Genomic DNA, 12,500 nt, shown 5'->3' with positions numbered 1-12,500 from the left:
TGTCAATCTGACGAATCGACGGGGAGCAGCGCGTGTAAAGATTTCTTGACCTCGCTAATAGGGTGTTGTCATGCGCGTATCTGACAGGAATGGCAGCGGTTGCTTCACGAGCGATTTGATGTGCACATGCAGTGTAATACTGTCTGACCAAATCTCGTTTGCTGAGGGGCGTCGGAGCTCTTCAGCCCTCATATCTTCTGTCTTATTGATTTGTTCTCACAGATTGTTGATCCCGCCGTTGCTCTGCTGCTTTGCTGCTGCCTTTGTGGGTTGTTCGTTGCTCACGCTTTCTCTCTCTCTCCACACGGGCACCCTCATCGCTGTGACGTTGTTCCCTTCTGTGTTTTGTGACTGGGCACGGACGAGCGGGCGAGACCGCAGGTGTTTTCTTTTTTTTATTTCGATTATTCTTCTCCCTTCATCGCCTCACTTCCCCAGATATAATCATGCTTAACGAAAAGGGGGAAAGGAGGGCGCCTTTTTCTCCCCATTTGTCGCCCAGTGCCAACGAGTATACCGAGGCGGACGGGACGGCTCGTCTGTTCCGTCTCTCGCCCCTGATCCTGTGTGAGGGTGTATTCCTGTGCGTGTATCTGTCGAGGAGTGGTGCTCGGGAGCGACAAGGGTGGCGCTGGATAGGCAGGGTTGCTCCACTGAGACCCGCTGATTAGGTTGTTGAAGGCAGGCGAAGATGCCGAAGAAGAGAAGCAGCACGTAAAGGAATGCCTGACCGGTGCCTCCCTTTCTCAACTCCAGCCAAAGTGTATGCGGGCATGTCGGCGGCGCCTTTTTTCCCCTTCTAAGTAACATCTGATATATATATACATATATTTACATCATATTTATATACTTTTGAGTGGAGAAAGGGCGAGGAATGTCTTATTGAACCCCACTGAGGCCACCGAGTGTGGCCAACGACGCCCAAAAGAATGAGAACCACTGCGGAGTTGCTGTCCCTTTTTTTTTCCCAGTGGCTGCTGGTCGCACTGCACTTTCCGATCCACATTTGGCTTTCTTCGCTCGGTTTTCCCAAAGAAGAAAAGATCGCTACCTACGTGGTGTGTTTCTGTGTGTATTTGTCTGTGTGTGTGTGTGTGTGTGTGTGTGTGTAGTACTTGGTGCCGGTGCTCGCGCAGCTTCTTTTTTCCCCTTTTTTGTTGCTGCACGTTATTTTGATGACTCCTTCATCTCGTTTCTTCCGCCTTCCTCCCTCCTCCTCAAAAACGACAAGTGTGGAAGACGAAAGATCCTAAGGAGAGGTGAGGGGGCTACCCAAGTCCCCTGTGGATATATTTTCGGTGTGGGCTCATGATGAACTGGCCGTATTGTTTTTCCTATTATCTTGGCGGTCGCGGTTTTCCCTCCCTCCACGCTCTCCTTCCCTCTTTGTTTGCTCCCCACATTACTTTTTAAGGCTTCCTGTTTGCCACACCAAATGACCTACTCCGAGCACCGCAGTCCAAATGGGTACGTGGCGGTGTACTTGAAGGATGGGAAAGCAAGAGACGGTAAGGTGATGCTGCGCTCATGAGGACGCTGCTACCACCCACGCAGTACTGAATCTGTGTGGGTGCTTCAACAGGGAGGGTGGCGGTGCGTGCTGCAGTGATGAGCGTGAGGTGTGCTCCCCTGCACCATACTCTGTTTTTATGTGGCAGATGTTCCGGGGGAGTGCCGCCGAGGGGGGTTGGTGAGGCGTAGATGGTTGAGGGAGGTGACTCTAGCTCAGGTGTTTGTTACTCTCCCTCGCAGCCACGTGTCAATGAGTCTGTTCATGCGTTCCCATTGAGGGCCGCAATCGACGCCGCCACGTCAGCGAGCTTCCCTCTCTCTAGCCTATCCCGTATGTTGGTCAGTGCGTATTTGCTCTTGCCGGAATGATTTCTTTCCTATCCCCTGTGTGCCCTCTTTTTGCTTCTTGAGCTCCGCTGTACTGTATTCCCCCCAGCGGCGTTCTCTGCCGCCACCATTCTCCCATTCTCCCATTCTCTACGTCGTTGGTACTGCTTTGATGCCCGCGAAGAGGCGACTGGTGCCTCCCTTCCGGCCCAACGCCGATGGTACCGGGTTTGTGCAAGCTGGCCGCGGCGGCGCGCTTGCTCGCAATCGCTCTTCCGCACGCCGCAGGTGTGTTGTACCCACCCAAAGTCCGACCATTTCGACTTCCTCGTCAGCCGCCTCCTCTCGCTCTCCGAGCTGTGCAGAGGCGGCAGTGCCACCTCGTGGCTCTTTAGGCGACCTCAAGGGGCGCCACGAGACACGCGCTGGCACGTGCGCAGAATATGCCAAGAGACACCCTCAGACCTCGGACACGAGGCGCGGCGGTGCGGCTGCGCAGGCTTTCAAGCATCCGGCGCGAGCCCCCGTACCTGGGGCCGCACGAACGTCGATGTTGTCAGCGTCACTGGACGCAGGTGCGCCCCCGAATGAGGCAAAACCGCGTCTGCCGCCGCCGTCTGCCGCTGGTTCGGTTACGATACCGCATGCTGCCGATCGCAAGCAACCCGCGGGGAAGACTTCTGATGTGGCCCTGATTGTGCTTGCTGTTGGGGTTGACAGCGCTCTTGGGCCGAGCGAGTGTCTTGTCGCCACCCGCACCATGCACCGACTTGGACTGCAGAACGGATACATTGTGCACCTGTCGACAAGCTGCGGTGACGTCTACGCGGAGGTTCGACAGATGCGCGGGTCTTCTACTGCATCCGACATGATGTTTGTGAACGACGACGCTGCGGGGGTTTTGGGCGACCTCTCATCAGTCTCACTTTGTCCGGTTCTTTTGCCCCGATACGGCGTGCCAACGCTGCGGTCGGTGACGCTCATGATGGTGGTCCCCGAAGACGCGCGTGGCGCCGACGTCACTGACGGTGTTGTGCCATCGATTGCATCAACAGTGGAGTGGCAGGCGCTCTTCCGCCGCACGCTGCACCACAAGGTGGGGTATGTGCACCTACGCGTCACACAACGTGTGCTGACCCATCGCATTGCACTGGAGGTGGTGGATCTCAGTGTTCTGCGCCAAGGGGAGGAGACGTCGGTGGCTGAGTTTGCAGCACCCTGGGGGATTGTGACCGATGCGACGGAGGTGCGCCTTTGTTGCGGTGGCGCTGCAGCCGAGCCTTCCAGCGACACGCGACCCCATTCATGGAATCCAGTCGCGAACTGCACGGCTGAGAGGCAGGAGGGCGGTGTCGTCTCTTCTGGGTTCGCGTGCACCCTGGTGGTCGGAGAGGCTGGGGTGGGCAAGAGTCGTTGGCTCACTAGCCAAAGCACCACAGCGGCCGCGGCAGAGCAGCGGGGAGGCACGGGCGGATCAGCCTCCTCGGGTGCTGCGTCTATGCCTGGAAGATATACGGAATGGGTGCACGTGGACCAACTGCCGCAGGGTGAGGGTAGCGAGGTGAGCACGGCTACTGTGTTGCGCGAGGTGTTTGAGCGCGTGCGTCAGTCGGCGCCGGCGACAGTGATCATAGATGATTTGCATCTTATCTGCGCCCGCGAGGCATCCTCCGCTGGGTCGCGCTGGGCGATGTCGCTCATCGCCCACGCCCTGGCTGCTGAGCTCCTTGACCTACGGACACGCCGTCTTGAGGTGCGAGTGATGGCGAGTGCGCCAACGCTCGCGAGTCTTGACGCATGTCTGACTGGCGGCACACTGTTCGGCGGCAATGTTGTGACGCTCGAGATGCCCAGCGGGGCACAGGAGCGGCTTGCGTGTCTCCGCACGTGTCTCTCGGAGCTGTCTCTTGGGGGCGCAGCAGCGGCACCCGCCATCAGTGAGGGCTGCCTGGTGGAGGTGGCGGAGCGAGCGCACGGCTTCACACAGCGTGACTTGCATCGTCTCGTGGAGACGGCCGTGGTGCGAGCGTTCGAAGTGCGCCAGTCAATGTCGCCAACAGAGGAGGATCTTCGGGCCGCGTCGGCTGCGGTGTGTCCTTCATCACTTAGGCGCTTCGAGGTGTCTGTGCCAAAGGTGAGGTGGGCCGACATTGGCGGAAGCGCAGAGGCAAAGCAGACGCTCTGCGATATGGTGGAGTGGTGCCTCGGAAGGCAGAGATGGGTGTTCACGGAGTTCAATCTGACACCCCCGAAGGGTGTTCTGCTCTACGGCCCGCCAGGCTGCAGCAAGACGATGCTGGCCAAGGCGCTGGCGAACGAAAGCCACATGAACTTCATTTCTGTGAAGGGGCCGGAGGTGTTCTCGAAGTGGGTGGGCGACAGCGAGAAGGCTGTGCGCGACATCTTCGGGCGCGCGCGTGCAGCAAGCCCCTGTGTCGTGTTCATCGACGAGCTGGATGGCATGTGTGGCCACCGCGGCCGCGGCGGTGTATCGGACCGCGTCATCTCGCAGTTCCTCACTGAACTGGATGGGCTGCCCGCCGCCTTCGAAGAAAAGAAGAACGCACTCGTGTTTGTGGCGGCGACAAATCGGCCCGACAGCATCGACGGCGCGGTGCTGCGCCCCGGACGCATTGACCGCCGCGTCTATGTGGGGCTGCCGACCTTGCCAGAGCGGTGCGCCATCGCTGAGATCCAATTTAGGCACCTGCCTGTGGCATTGGAGCTCACAGCGGACTACGTGGCAGGGCGGACCGAGGGCTACACCGGTGCAGAGGTCGTGGCTGTAGTGAAGGAGGCCGCTTTCCACGCCATCACAGCCAACGCACACGCATCTCACGTTACAGTGGCCGACGTTGACGCGGCGCTGCAGAAGGTTCGACCGCGCATCTCCGCCAAGGACGTGGCGTGGTACAAGCACTGGCCACACAGCAACAGCGACGCCGCAGTGTAAGTGTAGTCCTCCCCATTCAATAATGTCACACTTGCGAGTGACCGCTGCTGAACACGTGGCAAGCGAAGTGGGGAGTCGCGAGGAGCTCCCGAAAAGTATACCTCTGTCACAACAACGCAGCCACATATTCTCAGCTTTCTCTCGGATGTGCCTGCGTGTGTGTGCCCGTTTTTTGTTTGTACTCAACTCGCGTAGCATGTGTTGCGCGGAGGATGTGACTCAATAAAATGGTTGAATCAAACAGGAAAGATGAGTGAATGGGAAGGGGGGAGGAGAGGGCGAGAACGCACGCGGTCTGTCTGTCTGTCTTTGTGTGTCTCTGTGTGTGTGCCCTGCTTCCTCTTCTCTCCCCCGCAAGATTCCCGCATCGTGGTGCCTTTCTTTTTGTGCGTTCGGTGATCAAGACGGGTGGTAGTGTGCCTGGAAAAGGGGGGGAGAAGGACGTACCTTAAATGATCACCGAGGGGCTGGTAGTGGTGGATTGTGTAAGGGTGCGGCCCCAGGCCACAGGAGCCCTGTTTCTTGCGTCCATCTACTTTTTCTCCGTCTTCACGCTTTGACTTGGTCGTTTGCACCGGATCTCCACCCCTGCATCCTTCTCCTCTCCCTCTTCGCTGCAGCACAGATGCGTGTGCCGCTAGACTCATCCCCAGTTGCGCTGGTTGTGTTGTTGTTCCACTCTCTTTATCGGCGGCCCCACTTTACACGCTCACAGGGGGAGGGGGCTAGGAAAGGGGGAGGGGTAATGCCCTACCTTGCATATCATTCTTCTGTGCCTCGGTGCAGGACTACGCAGGCCGGCGGCGATGCACACGATAATGCATTTGGCGAGTACGCGACGTACCGCCGTGTCATCCGCACGGTGTTGTGCGGCGTGCTCTTCGCCACACCACTCTGTGCCGCTGTTCCGATGTCGCCGCTGCTCAAGCTATCGCAGACGCAGGAAAACAAGAGGTCCATCATTCCTCGTATGATGAGCGACTTCTTCTATGTGAACTTTTTTGCAAGCGCCACGGCGTACTGGCTACTAGTGGAGCCGTTTATCCCGAACCCAAGGGCAAGGGAGGGCTTTGTGCCGTACCTCGGGCCAGTCACCGCTGAAATCCCCGCCGTGAGCTGCCTCTTCACCTCGCACTTGTTTTACCCTGGTCTGTGGGCAATCGTGAATGAGCCAACGTGGAAGCTGCGGCGTCAAGAGTTCGTGCGACTGAATGCCAAGTGTTTTTTCGCGTTTGGGCCTGTGCATATCCCGGCCGCTGTGGGGCTCGGCGCTGCAATCGGCGTCGTCCTCTATCCGTTCAAGTACATGAAACTGCGCGCTCAGCGTCGTTGCGAAGCGCAGCAGTCTCGCTAGCCCCATGTAGGATGTCCCGTGGCCCACCCGGTCCTACAGGAGACGCGGAAAGGAAAGGGTGTGGCCATGATGAGCTGTTGCGTGTGGTGAGAGAGTATTGCTGCCGTGCATGCACATGCTCCCCCCACTTGCGTGCGTGTGCGTTGACGTGGTTGGCCAACCTCTTCGCTGTGTTGCTGTTGTTCACAGACAAAGATGAGGAGAAGAACCGACGGCGGGGTCGCGCGAGAATGTGGAAGGGGAGGGAGGGGGGGGGTGGGACAGGGCCTTCTTCCCTCCTCTCATCTCTCCCCCCCCCCAAAAAAAAACAAAAAAACAACGAAAAGAAAAAGCCTCCATGATGCCGAGCTGCCGCCCAGGCAAAGGCCAAGAACACAAGCGAGCGCTCGCTTGTATGTGTCTGACGCACTCGACCATTGCCTCCTGATTTTTTTTCTTTTTTTGCTTGCGCGTCCACGTTGCACCCCCTTTGCCTGTTCTCGTACTGGTCTCTCCCTTCTCCTCTTTTCCTCGGCGGGGATCCCCCCTCCACCCTTTCATTCCGTCAGTGCGTTCACGATGGGCGACGTACACGAGCCTCCAACGAAGACAGCTTGCCGGCTAGAGGTGGTGGGCAAAGTGTCGTCGATTCGCTACGACTGCGCCACGTCGTCGTGCCTTGTCTCCACAATTCTCAACGGGACTCATGTCTTCAACCTCGACGACGACTTCTACGGCGCCAACCTCGCCTCAGGACTGTCAGCCAGGAGCGTGGAGAGCTATCCATGTGACACAGTGAGCAGGGAGCCGCTGATGTCGTCGTGCTTCATGAGTGCAGGCCGACTCTTCGCTGTGGGATCGTCCTCGGGAACTGTAACCGCGGTGTCGCGCTGCTCGCGTGCGTTAACGTCGTGTTATTCAACCCCGGGGTCTTTTCCGATACGTGCGCTCTCTGAGATTCCAGGCCAGCCCAACTGCCTGCTAACGTGCACCGAGCAAGGGGCCGCCGTCCTTGATGTAGAGCGTTCGGATCTGCGTGATGCATTAGAAAACCCTGCCCCTGGGCGCGCGGTCGCCGCGGTGCCGCTGCAGCCACACACCTTCGTAGTGGCCAACTACGACGGCAAGGTGTTGCTCTACGACACGCGCTATCGAAACTCTCCTAGCTCGGTGCTGTCTTTACCAGATCAAATCACTTGCCTCGCGGCTTCACTTGAGACGTTGGAGGTCTGCGTGGGTACCGTTGGGGGCCGTGTCTTCACGTTGCGCTGCACCGAGGGTCCACAGCGAGAGCAGGCGTTTGGCATGAGCAACAGGCGTTCACCAGTGCGATGCGTCGCGATAGACCGCAGTCGCATTGCTGCCGGAGACTTGGCAGGTCGTCTTGCCCTGATCGACACCGCCGACGTGCCAGATCCGACTGTATATTGGTCTGCGGAGAGGCTGCTGCGGCTGCCGCGACAGAGTCGTGGTGTCGACGCGCTCGATAAGCCAGTCAGTAATACCGACACCGCGGCGGTGTTTGCGGGCATCGAGGTGACGGCGGTGGCATTGGCGCAGGGGACGACTTGGATGTCATTTTGCTCCCAAAAGAGTGGTGTGTCGCAGGTTGTGGCCATATCCGCTTGATGGCTTGAGAAAAGGAATGGAAAAGACAAGACATTTGTTTCCAGGGCGAGGAGCGGGCCCACAGAGGGCGTGAAGCACCGCAGTGGTCGGCAGGGGGAGGGGGCTCGGTGACGAGAGACGCCGTTCGGTATCATAGATATAGGCGCTGGACCTTCTTTGTCTCCACGCGACCGGGGCTGGCTTCAGTGTGTCTGCTTCAAGTGCTGTTGTGTCTATGCCGCTTACTGAGAATGTTGCTCTGATGCGCAGGCGTGTGTGAGTGACGGACATGGTGATCTTGTATGCCCCTTTCTAAGATTCTCTTGCCCTTCACGCTGAGCGTATCACGCGGAAAGTTTAGACTTTGCAGTTTCACTTTTTTTTCGTGTGTGTGCCGCTTGCGCCGCGTTTTTGATGCGCGTGTGCATTCTAGATGACCAGAGCTTACAGAGAGCTGCTAACAAAAGCCATGAGATGAAGAAGTCACTCAGCTGTGTGTGCTTGGGGGAGGAAGGGGGAGGGGAGGGGAGGGGCTGGCCAGCGAAGAAAAGCTTTGCATTTCCCTGTCTCACCGTCCAACGACCGACGTTGATGCGTCCGGACAGCAGCTCTTTGCTTCCTTTGAGGCTGTGTTTTTTTTTTGCTTTGCACTCCCACCCCCCTTCACAGCCTCCCTCCCTCGACTGTACCTTTTCAGCCAGCTCGTACATTGCTGCAGTGAAGAAGTCATTTTACTCTTGGGGTTTATGTTGACTCCTTGTGTATTCAGAAGCCCCTCAAGGTGACTAGGCCTTCACCAACGTCCTGTCTCTCTCTGTTTCTCCCCATCCTGTTTGCTTGACTTTTCTCTCCCCGCCTCCCGTCTCTCACATTTGCGCACGCGTCCATACCCAACGCTTGCTGCGCTATCGGCGCCTCGTTTCTCTTGTGGTGTGTTGCGGGTATCGCGCCTGATCTCATTCTCTCTCTCCGTCTCACGTTCACATTCTGTGCGGCTTGCACTCTTTTCTGGCGTGCTCTCTTTCGTTGAGGAAAGGGACCTCCAACTCAACGGTTATAGTCCACCACCACCACAGCCCTCGTTTTTTTTTTTTAAGCGCTTCTTAAAGCCCTCGTTTTTTAAATTTATTGTGTCGCTTCATTTCATTAACACATCTGTGTATTGTTGCTCTCACAGTGTCCCTCTCCCGGACACACTTGACAGATTTGTTTGCTTGAGAATATTTTTAATACATCACAAAATAATTTTTATAGCTTTTTGTCTTCCTCTTTTTGTTCTCCTTCTCTTCTACCCCCTCCCTCCCCTCTACCTCCTCTCTCCCCTCTACCCCCTCCCTCCCCTCTACCCCCTCCTCCCCTTCCCTACCCTCGACCACATTCCCCTGTTTCCGTCTACGTACTCCTCAGCAGATTCTCGCCCAAAGCACCAATGCAAGCAACGTGCCCCCCGCTGCCTCCCACCACGTCCACGATGGACTGGGAGAAGTTTCGCGCAGAGGGGCATCGCGTGATCGATTTTGTTGCCGACTACCACCGCTCACTCAAGAACCGAGAGCTGCCTGTTTCGTCTGGAGTGCTGCCCGGATACCTGAAGAGGTGCATCAGCGACAAGACGGCTCCGCAGACATCGTCGCCCGTATTCGAAAACATCCTCGATGATATTCAGGCCCATATAATCCCCGGTATGACGCACTGGCAACACCCCAACTTCTTTTCCTGGTTCCCAGCGCAGTTGTCGCCTGCCGCACTTCTGGGCGACATCATAGCCAGTGGACTGAACCAACCCGGGTTCAGCTGGATGGCCAGCCCTGCAGCCACCGAGCTCGAGACAATCGTGATGGACTGGCTGGCTCGCGCCTTTGGCATACCGGATGCAATGACGTGGGAGGGCACTGGGGGCGGCGTGCTGCAGCCATCAGCCTCGGAGGCGGCGGTTGTGGCGTTGCTGGCGGCGAAGAATCGCGCGCTGGAGATGATGGCGAGTGATGAGGAGAAGAGCGTTGCTTCAGCTAAGCTTGTTTGTTACGTCAGTGATCAGGCGCACTTCTGCGTGGAAAAGGCGGCGCGGATTGTGTCGTTGTGGCACGTGCGCAAGATCAAGACGCGACGCGAGGCGGGTGGTAACTGCCCGATGCGCGGCGACGATCTTCGCAAAGCTGTGGAGGCGGATGTGGCAGCGGGTCTTATTCCTTGCATGGTGTCCATGAACTACGGTACCACTGGTATCTGCGCCACGGACGACTTCAGAGGCATCGCCAGTGTTTGCCAGGATTACTCTATTTGGCTGAACCTCGACGCCGCCTATGCTGGGGCCACTGCCATATGCCCCGAAATGCGCGCGCCACTGCTGCCTGCCTTCGAGAAAGCTGACTCCCTCTTCATCAACGGCTCGAAGTGGTTCAGTATGATGACCAACGCTTCTTTTTTCTTCTTCCGCGAGCGAAAGTACATTGTCGCCTCGCTGAGCGCCACTGGTGTTTACCTTGCAAACAAGTACACAGATGCAAACGTGGTTGTAGATTTCAAGGACTACCAGCTCGGTTTGACGCGCCCCTTTCGAGCACTAAAGGTGTACACAACTTTGCGCTATATGGGGCTGGAGGGGATTCAGACCACAATCCGTCGTCATTGCGCTCTTGCCAAGTACTTACATGATCTTCTACGTGTTCGTCTTGGCGACGATATCGAGTTCCCTGTAGAGCCCAAGTTTGGACTCGTCTGCTTCCGAATTGCCGAGGATGATGCGGCAAACAAGCGAAACTACGCCCTACTGCGAGCGGCTGAAGAGGAGCGTCGTGTCATGGTTGTGCATCACGTGTTGGATGATCGTGTCATCGTGCGCGTGGCTCTGTCCTACCCGGGGTTGACTGAGCGAGACATGGAAGACCTCGCCGACTATTTCTCTGAGAAGAGTAGAGAGGTGATTGCGAACAATCCACTCTCCCGTGATGAATTCGTCTGCGACCCCGAGGAGGCACTGTACGAAAAGCCAACAGCGTTCCCGGACAGTAAGAGGCACGAGAAAATAGTGACTGGCTGAGATTGCTCTTATGGGTCCCGACTGCGGCCACTCAAAGCGTTGACTGGATTTGGAGGTGTGTGTGGAGGGTTTCAGTATTGTGGCGCAACACGCGAGGTTGGCTGTTCTGCGCCCTTCTCCCCCCCCCTACTACCCCTCCCTTACTGTGCAGACCAGTGTGCCATCTGTGCAAGATACCAAGTATAATGAAGGAACAGTCTCCGTGGACCTGCCCGTTGGAGTTAGACAGCGACATGATTGTTTTCTAGGACAGGCTGCGGCCCACCCCGACCCACTCCTCTCCTCCCGTCAGGCCAGGACATCCGGCTAGTGGACCCGTGCTCCTGGCTTGCCTTGCTTTCTTTCCTCCAATGCCCGCTGCAGGAGGTGCACCACATGGGCGTCGGGTGCGGTACGCTCTTTCATCCACGCAGGCAGCGCCCAGCGTCCCACACGCTCGAGAGCGGAAGCGGTGGTGTATGTCCCGCGGCCGGTGGCAGAGGGCGGTGTACGCGCGTGCCGGGCAAGTCTCAAGGAGGTCAGTGGCCAGCGTCGGAGCGACGGCCCTCGGCTACCCTCTCTTTAAGCACCGCCTGTGCGCCGTTCTCCCCTCCCCCTCCCCCTCCCCCTTCTCTTCCTCCTCACCCCACCTCTGCCGCACCAGCCCACTGCCCTTCATGTGGTGGTGTGCACACGCTCTCCGCGTTGCACTCCGGCAGGGGTGCGATGGGACGTGCTCACCTCTCACGTGTCCGGCATCGGCGTCTCGTTGGCCCACCCGGCCGGATGCGGGGGATGCCGCATATTCCGCACACTGCGCTGACAGCCTCGCACCGTGGTGCGTGTTGCAGGACGGCTTTGTTGTCTTGGGTGGGAGAGGGTTGAGGGGGCGTGCTGTCCCCATTCTCACAACTCGTCGATGACACAGTGGAGGGAAGGTGCCTGGTTGGCTTGCCTGCGTGCGCCACAACGAGGGGGTGGGTGGGCCCTCGCTATAGGGGGTTCCTGACAGCGAGGGTAACACCCACCCTCTCCCGTAGCCGTTGCCGCACCCCATTGACCGGAACGGGTGTCTGCGCTTCTGTGAAGGGGAGCGGGCTCGTGTGTGCGCCCACATGTGGCTGTGCGCGAAGAGCTGTTTTGCTTCCACCGCGTCGCCTCTGCTGTTAATGCGGGGGTGGGGGCGGAAGCCCAGGGAGATGAAATGCACTACAGATCGGTGCGGTGCCAAACGAACTCCCCGTCCCCTCTCTTCACCTTGTGGAGCACAGACTTGTGTGGCGGAGCGGAACTGCCGCACCAACCGAGACCTCATTTGGTGTTGCGCATCCTACTGCGATTCTGCAGAGCAAAGCGCACTCTGGGTGCGGGGCCACACTCGACACCACCGCTGACGTGGCGAAAAATGAAAACAAAAGAGCCGCCTGATGCGCACAGTTGCGGAGCGGTCGCCATGATGCGCAGGGGGCTGACGCATTCGTCGTCATGAAGACGTCTTCTGCACAGGGCCAGGGCAGGCGGCCAGCTTTAGGCTCTCTCCACGGGGCAGTTGACTGAGCCGTGGTCAACACGGCAGGGTGGACCAACGCCGTCATTTGGCGTCGTGCTCGGCGAACGTGGTGAGCTCAAGAGTCGGAGACAGACACTACGCGACAGGTCTCTTCAAAGGCGCACATAATATACATGTACATATATATATATATATATGTTCTTTTAAGGGTCACCGTTTCGGCTTACCCGCTGTAGAG

The 12,500-nt window shown here is 57.9% G+C and overlaps 4 protein-coding genes across 4 annotated transcripts; all 4 read left to right on the top strand.

The window, feature by feature from the left end:
- Nucleotides 1-2,011: 2,011 nt before the first annotated feature.
- JKF63_03040 (uncharacterized protein) lies at nt 2,012-4,792 on the top strand (the record flags this gene model as incomplete). Its single annotated transcript, XM_067899062.1, has 1 exon — nt 2,012-4,792. One exon carries the CDS (start codon nt 2,012-2,014, stop codon nt 4,790-4,792), a length of 2,781 nt encoding a protein of 926 aa, XP_067755506.1.
- A 745-nt stretch (nt 4,793-5,537) lies between these two features.
- Nucleotides 5,538-6,146, top strand: JKF63_03039 (uncharacterized protein; the record flags this gene model as incomplete). The annotated part of the gene is made up of 1 exon (XM_067899061.1): nt 5,538-6,146. The coding sequence occupies one exon, from the start codon at nt 5,538-5,540 to the stop codon at nt 6,144-6,146; it is 609 nt and encodes a 202-aa protein (XP_067755505.1).
- Nucleotides 6,147-6,704: 558 nt separating this feature from the next.
- On the top strand, nt 6,705-7,754 carry JKF63_03038 (uncharacterized protein; the record flags this gene model as incomplete). The annotated part of the gene is made up of 1 exon (XM_067899060.1): nt 6,705-7,754. The coding sequence occupies one exon, from the start codon at nt 6,705-6,707 to the stop codon at nt 7,752-7,754; it is 1,050 nt and encodes a 349-aa protein (XP_067755504.1).
- Nucleotides 7,755-9,162: 1,408 nt separating this feature from the next.
- On the top strand, nt 9,163-10,773 carry JKF63_03037 (uncharacterized protein; the record flags this gene model as incomplete). The annotated part of the gene is made up of 1 exon (XM_067899059.1): nt 9,163-10,773. One exon carries the CDS (start codon nt 9,163-9,165, stop codon nt 10,771-10,773), a length of 1,611 nt encoding a protein of 536 aa, XP_067755503.1.
- Nucleotides 10,774-12,500: the final 1,727 nt, after the last annotated feature.

The sequence above is a fragment of the Porcisia hertigi genome, chromosome 30, assembly GCF_017918235.1.
Source record: "Porcisia hertigi strain C119 chromosome 30, whole genome shotgun sequence".
Lineage (NCBI taxonomy): Eukaryota > Euglenozoa > Kinetoplastea > Trypanosomatida > Trypanosomatidae > Porcisia > Porcisia hertigi.
The sequence above is the reverse complement of the archived record's forward strand: the minus strand, read 5'-3'. Positions and strand labels throughout refer to the sequence as shown.